The sequence below is a fragment of the Penaeus monodon genome, chromosome 18, assembly GCF_015228065.2.
Source record: "Penaeus monodon isolate SGIC_2016 chromosome 18, NSTDA_Pmon_1, whole genome shotgun sequence".
In the NCBI taxonomy this organism is placed as follows: domain Eukaryota; kingdom Metazoa; phylum Arthropoda; class Malacostraca; order Decapoda; family Penaeidae; genus Penaeus; species Penaeus monodon.
Genome location: NC_051403.1, coordinates 2,447,018 through 2,454,517, shown reverse-complemented (window position 1 = coordinate 2,454,517; position 7,500 = coordinate 2,447,018). Strand labels below are relative to the sequence as shown.

The window sequence follows — 7,500 nt, the reverse complement described above, 5'->3', positions numbered from 1 at the left end:
TATGTATATATATAAATATAATATATGTATATATATAATATAGTAATATAATATATAATAGATATATATATATATAAGATATATAATATATAGATATCATATATATATATATATAATATATAAAGAAGATATATGATAATATATATATATAGAGATATATATATATATATACACAACACACTGATATATATAATATATATATATATATAATATAGAATATAGATAATATATATATATATATATATATATTAATATATATATATCTTTGTGTGTGTGTGTGGTGTGTGTGTGTGTGTGTGTGTGTGGTGTGTGTGTGTGTGGTGTGTGTGTGTGTGTGTGTGTGTGTGCGTGTGTGCGCGTGTGTGTGTGTGTGTGTATGTGTGTGTGTGTGTGTGTGTGCGCGTGCATGTGTGCGTGTGCGCGCGCGAGAGCGTTTTCTCATGTGCGTGCATAGACGCGTTTAATGAGTTACCTTTCCTCCGAGCAGAGTGAAGAGGTTCCTGGCCAGCTTGTTCCCTTGTCTCATTAGCTTCTTGAGTTTGTCGACGGCCTCGACCGCCCTCTGCCCGGCCTCGGTTGCCTTCGCCTGCGCAAGCAGAAGGGGGAGAGAGGCTTAGGGAAGCACGTCTTGTAATATAGATAAATACATAAATGCATAAATACACAGATGCTTCAGTTGATAGACAGACAGACGGATAGGTCGATCAATTAATAATAATAAAACACACACACACACACACACACACACACACACACACACACACACACACACACACACACACACACACACACACACACACACACACACACACACACACACACACACACACACATACACATATATATACATAAGTACATATACATAAGTACATATACATATATACATATATACATATATACATATATACATATATACATGTATACATGTATACATGTATACATGTATACATGTATCCATATATCCATATATCCATATATCCATATATCCATATATCCATATATCCATATATCCATATATACATATATACACATATACACAATACACAGATACACAATACACATATACACATATACACAATACCCATATACCCATATAAAATATACATTACATATACACATAACATATATCATATAAATATCATATACATATACATATACATATATATATATATATAATATATATAGAATATATATATAAATATGCACACACACACACACACACACACACACACACACACACACACACACACACACACACACACACACACACACACACACACACACACACACACACACACACACACACACACATATCTGTGTGTGGTAGGTATTTTAATATGTATGGGTGTACTTATGGAGTTATTTATGTAAAGCCAGACAGACGGATAGATCAACAGACAGAGGTATATCGCTTAGTAGATAAGTAGCTGGTAGGTAGATAGATCGGTAGACAGATTAGTAGGAAAGAGATGATTAAATCAACAGATTCAGTGAAAATAGCCTTGAGTAGACAGATTGGTAGACAGGAAAACAGATAGATAGTATATAGCACATGTATATATAAAGTGGTGTGTGTGGAAGGTTGTGGTGGCGAGGGAGAAAAAGCTCTTGGTGGGTTTTCTCCTCTTGTTTGTGTTGCAAAGAGGTTGCCCGAAAGGTAGAGGAGGAGAGGACGAGCAAGTGATGGGGTAAGGAGTAAGAAAGCAAAGAAAGGTGGAGGAAGGGAGAAGAAAGGGAGAGGGGAGAGAGAGAGATGAAGAGAGAGAGAGATGAAGAGAGAGGGAGAGAGATGAAGAGAGAGGGAGAGAGATGAAGAGAGAGAGAGAGAGAGATGAAGAGAGAGAGAGAGAGAGATGAAGAGAGAGAGAGAGAGAGAGAATGAAAGAGAGAGAGAGAGAGAGAGATGAAGAGAGAGAGAGGGAGAGAGATGAAGAGAGAGAGAGTGAGAGAGATGAGAGAGAAAGAGAGAGAGAAAGAGAGAGAGAAGAGAGAGAGAAAGAGAGAGAGAAAGAGGGGAGAGAAAGAAGAGGAGAAAGAGAGAGAGAAAGAGAGAGAGAAAGAGAAGGGGAGAGAGAGAGAGAGAGAGAGAGAAGGGGAGAGAGAGAGAGAGAGAAGGGGAGAGAGAGAGAGAGAGAGAGAGAGAGAGAGAGAGAGAGAGAGAGAGAGAGATGAAGAGAAGAAGAAATGAAGTTAGGGAGACAGAGAAGGAGAAAAAGGGAGAAAGGAGCAGGTGGAGAAGGAGGAGAGAGAGAAGGGAGGGAAAGAATAGGAGATGGAGATAGAGACAGAGGGAGAAAGAGAGAGAAAGAGAAAGAGAAAGAGGGAGGCAGAGAAGGGGGAAGAGGGAAACAGAAAGGAGAAAGAGGGAGACAGAAGGAGAAAGAGGGAGAGAGAGGAGATGAAAGAGGGAGAGAGAGAGGGAGAAAGAGGGAGAGACACCTCCCCAACCCCAGCGCCTCACCTTGAGGATGTCGAACTTGTCGATGCAGTAGTCGAGGCCCCTGCGAGCGAGGTCGTTGGCGCGCACCATGAGCTCCTCCACCACCTCCAACACCTTCACCAACTCCTTCTGTGCCTGCGGGAGGAAGCGTGGGGGGGGGAGGGAGCAGGAGGGAGAAGAAAGGTCAGGGATCGGTGGTGCTGTAGTAGAAAATTTGAGGTGGGGGGCATTTCATGTATATCTTGGTCTATCTATCTATCTATTTGTCTATCTATCCATCTATCTATTTATCTATCTATCTCTATATATATTTTTTTTTTTTGGGGTGGGGGCGGAAGGGGGAGAATAGGAAATTTAGGGAACAAAGGAAAGAGGGAAGGCAGCAGTAAAAAAAAAATAATAAGTGAGGCAGGGAAGGATGAAATAAACACCTGAATAAAGATAGCTAAAGGAAAATATAGGACACGAGGAAAACAAGGAGAAGCAACAAGAGGAAAGAAATGAAGTAGGTTAAGAAGTTAAAGACTTTGAGATGTGGAGGGGAGGGGAGAGGGAGGGGAGAGGGAGGAAGAAGGAGGGGAGAGGGAGGGGAGAGGCAGGGAGAGGGAGGGAGAGGGAGGAAGAAGGAGGAAGAAGGAGAGGGAGGGAGAGGGGGGAGGGGGGAGAGGGAGGGAGAAGGAGAGCGAGTGAGAGGAAGAGGGAGAGAGAGGGGGAGGGGGAGAGGGTTAATGAGAGGGATGTCGAGTTGAGTGGTAGTCACGGAGATGCGAGAGGGGGAGAGGGGAGATGAGAGGATGGATGAAATTGAGAGAAACGGGAAGAGAGAGGACGAGATCAAAGGAGAGAAAGGGGAAGAAGACGAGAGCTGGATGGAGGGTGGGTGAGGGAAAAGGTGCGAGAGGTACGGTAAGGGATACGTAAGAAGTGGAGGAGAGATGAGGGAGAAAGAGAGGAAGAAGAGAAGTGCGAGAAATGTGACAGATAACGCAGGTAGATGAGACACGTGATAGAGGGAGAATGTAGGTGAAGGAGGGAAGAAAGATAAAAGAGGAAGGAAGGGAAAGGGAGAAGGGGGGAAACGCGAGAGCCCTGGAGGGGGGGAGGAGCGATCGCCCTGATTGCACGTGCGGACGGAGCTTTTCGCCCGAATAAGGGAAGCCGCGTCTTCCGCCCGTGAAACGGAGGGGCGGAGGCGGAACAACGAATAATCGGAATAGTTAGGAAGGAAATATAAGAAGCGAGGACGGAAGGTGGAGGGGAGAGCGACGGGCGAAGAAGGCGGGAGATAACGAGCGTAAAGCGAGGATAATAACCGCAAAAAAGGGGAGAGAAGAGGGAGAGGAGAGCGAGGGAAGATGATCGCGGCAGCTCATAACGGTTAAGGATAATGATAATAGGAACATTTCTGAAAATTAGATCTGCATTTAGATGATAAAGGAATACCTCCCGATTCGCCTCATGAATGTTAAGACCGCACAAAGGGGGGTGAAAAATGCCTTAGATTCGCCGTGGAGAGAAGAGAGAGGGAGAAAAAAATAGTAATACAGACGCCGTGGCTTGACGATAACTACCGCAATGCAGTGGCAATGCAAGAGGTAATGGGAGGGAGGCGCCTCGGAGCGCCAGGGAGAAGGAGGGAAGGGGGAAGGTGGGGAGAGGGGGGAGGGAGGGAGGGAGGGAACGGGAAAGTCGGAGGTTGGACTGGAGGAGAGTGGAAGGGTAGAGGGAGGGAAAGGTTGGAAAAAGACAGGGATACGGAAGGTGGGCGAAGGAGGAAAAGGAGTGGAGATTGAAAGAAAGGGACAGAGTGACGGAAGGAAGAGAGACAGGAAGGAGAGGGAGGGGGAAGAGACGGGAGAGAAAGAGAAGAGGAGGGAAAGACGGGAAAGAGAAGAGTGAAGAGAGAGAGAGACCCTCACCTTATTCCAGAACAGCGCGAACCGTTCCACCACGGACGGAGACTCCTCTCGCTCCTCCTCGCCAGGTACAGGGACCTCCCTGTCCACGCCCGGCGCCTCGGGTTCTTCCTCGGGCGCGTCGTACTCCTCGTCAGGCGCCTCGTACTCTCCGTCAGACACGTCGTCGTCATCCTCATCCTCGTCGTCGTTGGCCTCGCCCTCAGTGGGTCTAACAATAACAGCAGTAAGGAAGAACATGGTTAAAATCAGAACCCCCTCCTGGCAAAGTTTACTCGAGTCCCCCCCTTCTAAGTGACCGCCACCCACCGCCTTCGTTTTCTGTGTCCAGCCGACGACGGATATGCAGCCCTGCGGAGGATGATTATCCCGGCGGAGGCGACGAGCATCTCAAACACAAGGACGCCGGCTCGGGGGGGGAGGAGGAGGAGGAGGAGGAGGAGGAGGAGGAGGAGGAGGAGGAGGAGGAGGAGGAGGAGGAGTAGGAGTAGGAGTAGGAGTAGGAGTAGGAGTAGGAGTAGGAGTAGGAGTAGGAGTAGGAGTAGGAGTAGGAGTAGGAGTAGGAGTAGGAGTAGGAGTAGGAGTAGGAGTAGGAGGAGGGGAAGAGGCGGAGACAGAGACGGAGGAAGAAGAAAGAAGAGGAAGACGAAGAGGAAGAAGGAGATGAGGAACAAGAAGAGGAACAAGATGAGGAGGAGGAGGAGGAGGAGGAGGAGGAGGAGGAGGGGATGGTCGATGGATGATCCCGTGACTGATCCTGCGGCTTTGATATCGTGGGTCAGATATACATGTTATTGGAAAGGGGGAGGGGGGGGGGTGGAGAAGGGGGGGTATAGACAGAGATAAGGAGGCAGGGAAGGGATTGGGATGCGGCCGGAGAGACAAACAGAGGCGGATGGGGAAAGGAGAGGTGGAAGGGCCGGAGGGACCTGAAAGACAGTTGCAGTATCTGATGAGAGATATAGCCCTGAAAGACAGTTGCAGTATCTGATAATGATGATGATAATGATGGTGATGGTGATGGAGAGGAGGAGGAGGAAGTAGGAGAAAGATGATGACGTTTACAATTAGTTATAATCATGAAATGAAGAAAATGAAAATAATAATAAGTTAACGACAATAACAGTGATAATAAGAGTAATAGTAATAGTAATGACAGTGATGATGATGATGATTGAGAATTATAAGAACAAATTATAATAATGATAGTAACAATAATGATGATGATGATGATAACCCACAACAATAACAGCGGAACAAAAGCGGACACGTGTTTTACTCGAGCCGGCAGCCGCGGGCGCCCACCTGGCGAAGGCGTGGTCGTCCTCGGGCTCGTAGTCGTACAGAGGGTCGCCGTAGGTGTACTCGTAGTTGAGCTTGTTGCCGTAGGTGTAGCTGAAGAACTCGTCGCCGCCGGCGTCCTCCTGGCGGTGGACCAGGCGCTCCCCGCCCCCCACGCGCTGCTGCCCCGCCTCCGCCACCTGCAGTGGCACCGAGAGCGTGGGAAGGGGCAGGATCCTGCCTCCGGCCGGCGCTGCCAACGCCGCCAGCAGGCAGGGCAAGGTCGCCGCCAGTCTCGGCCAACACGGCATTGCGCGCGGGCGGCCTGGGGGGGGGGGGGGGCATTGGTCAGTCATGGAGGTAGAGGGAGAGATGGAGAGGAGGAGGAGGAGGAGGAGGAGGAGAATGAGAAGGAGAAGGAGAAGGAGAAGGAGAAGAAGAAGAAGAAGAAGAAGAAGAAGAAGAAGAAGAAGAAGAAGAAGAAGAAGAAGAAGAAGAAGAAGAAGAAGAAGAAGAAGAAGAAGAAGAATAGAAGAGGAATAGAAGAGGAATAGAAGAGGAAGAAGATGCTAAAATGAAGATAAAGAATATGAATGTGAATATGAAGACGGCGGTGATACTGATGATGATACTTGCAGCGATGAGGATAAGGCAGTAACCGATAAATAAGACGGAATAGCGGCAGCAAAGACCAGTAATCGGGAGGAAAATAAACCGTGAATGAACGCGAGTGAGGCGTCAGTACGCACTCCCTCCACGTACACATGCACCCGCGTCCTCTATGCAATCGCCGTGTGCTCGCACTCGGTGTTGCACAGAGGGCAACCGCGTGCATGCGTGGGAGTGCATGTGTCCCCGTCGCAGTCCACCCCACCCCCCCCGGCTCTCACCCCTCTCTCCCCACCCCTCCATCAATATCACCATCAGCCGTCACTCACTATGAACCCGCGGCCACCTGCGGTCTCTCTTTATCGTGGGAGATTCTCTCTCTCTCTCTCTCTCTCTCTCTCTCTCTCTCTCTCTCTCTCTCTCTCTCTCTCTCTCTCTCTCTCTCTCTCTCTCTCTCTCTCTCTCTCTCTCTCTCTCTCTCTCTCTCTCTCTCTCTCTCTCTCTCTCTCTCTCTCTCTCTCTCTCTCTCTCTCTCTCTCTCTCTCTCTCTCTCTTTCTCTCATTCTCTTTCTCACATTCTCTTTCTCTTTCTCTCTTTCTCTCTCTTTCTCTTTTTCATTTTCATGTTCATGTTCATGTTCATGTTCATGTTCATGTTCATGTTCATGTTCATTCTCATTCTCATTCTCATTCTCATTCTCATTCTCATTCTCATTCTCATTCTCATTTTCATTCTCATTTTCATTCTCATTCTCATTCTCATTCTCGGTATTTGCAGCTGTTTGGTTTTTATTTCGCACAGAAGGCCCATCATGAACGTTTTTTTATGCTTTGTTGTCCGTTATTTGCTATTCGACGTTTCCCTTTATTATGATTGAAACAGTTGATGATGAACGACATGTAAAGAGCCATTTTTTCGATTTTTACAGTCAGTGTTACCTATTTTTACAGTGATTGTAAACCAAGCACACACGCACATCACACGTACACGTAAACGTATACGCACACGCAAATATATACATACACGCACACGCACGCCCTTACGTACATATGTTTACGCATGCGCGCGAGCACACATTCACACAGAGAGGGAGAGGGAGGGGAAGAAAGAGAGGGAGAGGGAGGGAAGAAAGAGAGGGAGAGGGAGGGAAAGAAAGAGATGGAGAGGGAGGGAAAAAAAGGGGAGGAGAGGGAGGGAAAAAAGAGAGGGGGAGGAGGGGGAAAAAAAGAGGGAGAGGGAGGAAAGAAAGGAAG

General features: G+C 47.4%; 1 protein-coding gene across 1 annotated transcript in view; it reads right to left on the bottom strand.

Annotated features, from left to right (window-relative positions):
• LOC119584188 overlaps positions 1–5,979 on the bottom strand; it is a 10,089-nt gene extending 4,110 nt beyond the window's left edge. The window contains exons 1-4 of the mRNA XM_037932690.1: positions 5,662–5,979; positions 4,360–4,567; positions 2,462–2,575; positions 473–586 (exon numbers count right to left, since the gene is read on the bottom strand). Of these exons, the coding sequence (XP_037788618.1) occupies positions 473–586; positions 2,462–2,575; positions 4,360–4,567; positions 5,662–5,948 (723 nt within the window). The 5' untranslated portion in view covers positions 5,949–5,979. The remainder of the gene's footprint in view (positions 1–472; positions 587–2,461; positions 2,576–4,359; positions 4,568–5,661) is intronic.
• Positions 5,980–7,500: the final 1,521 nt, after the last annotated feature.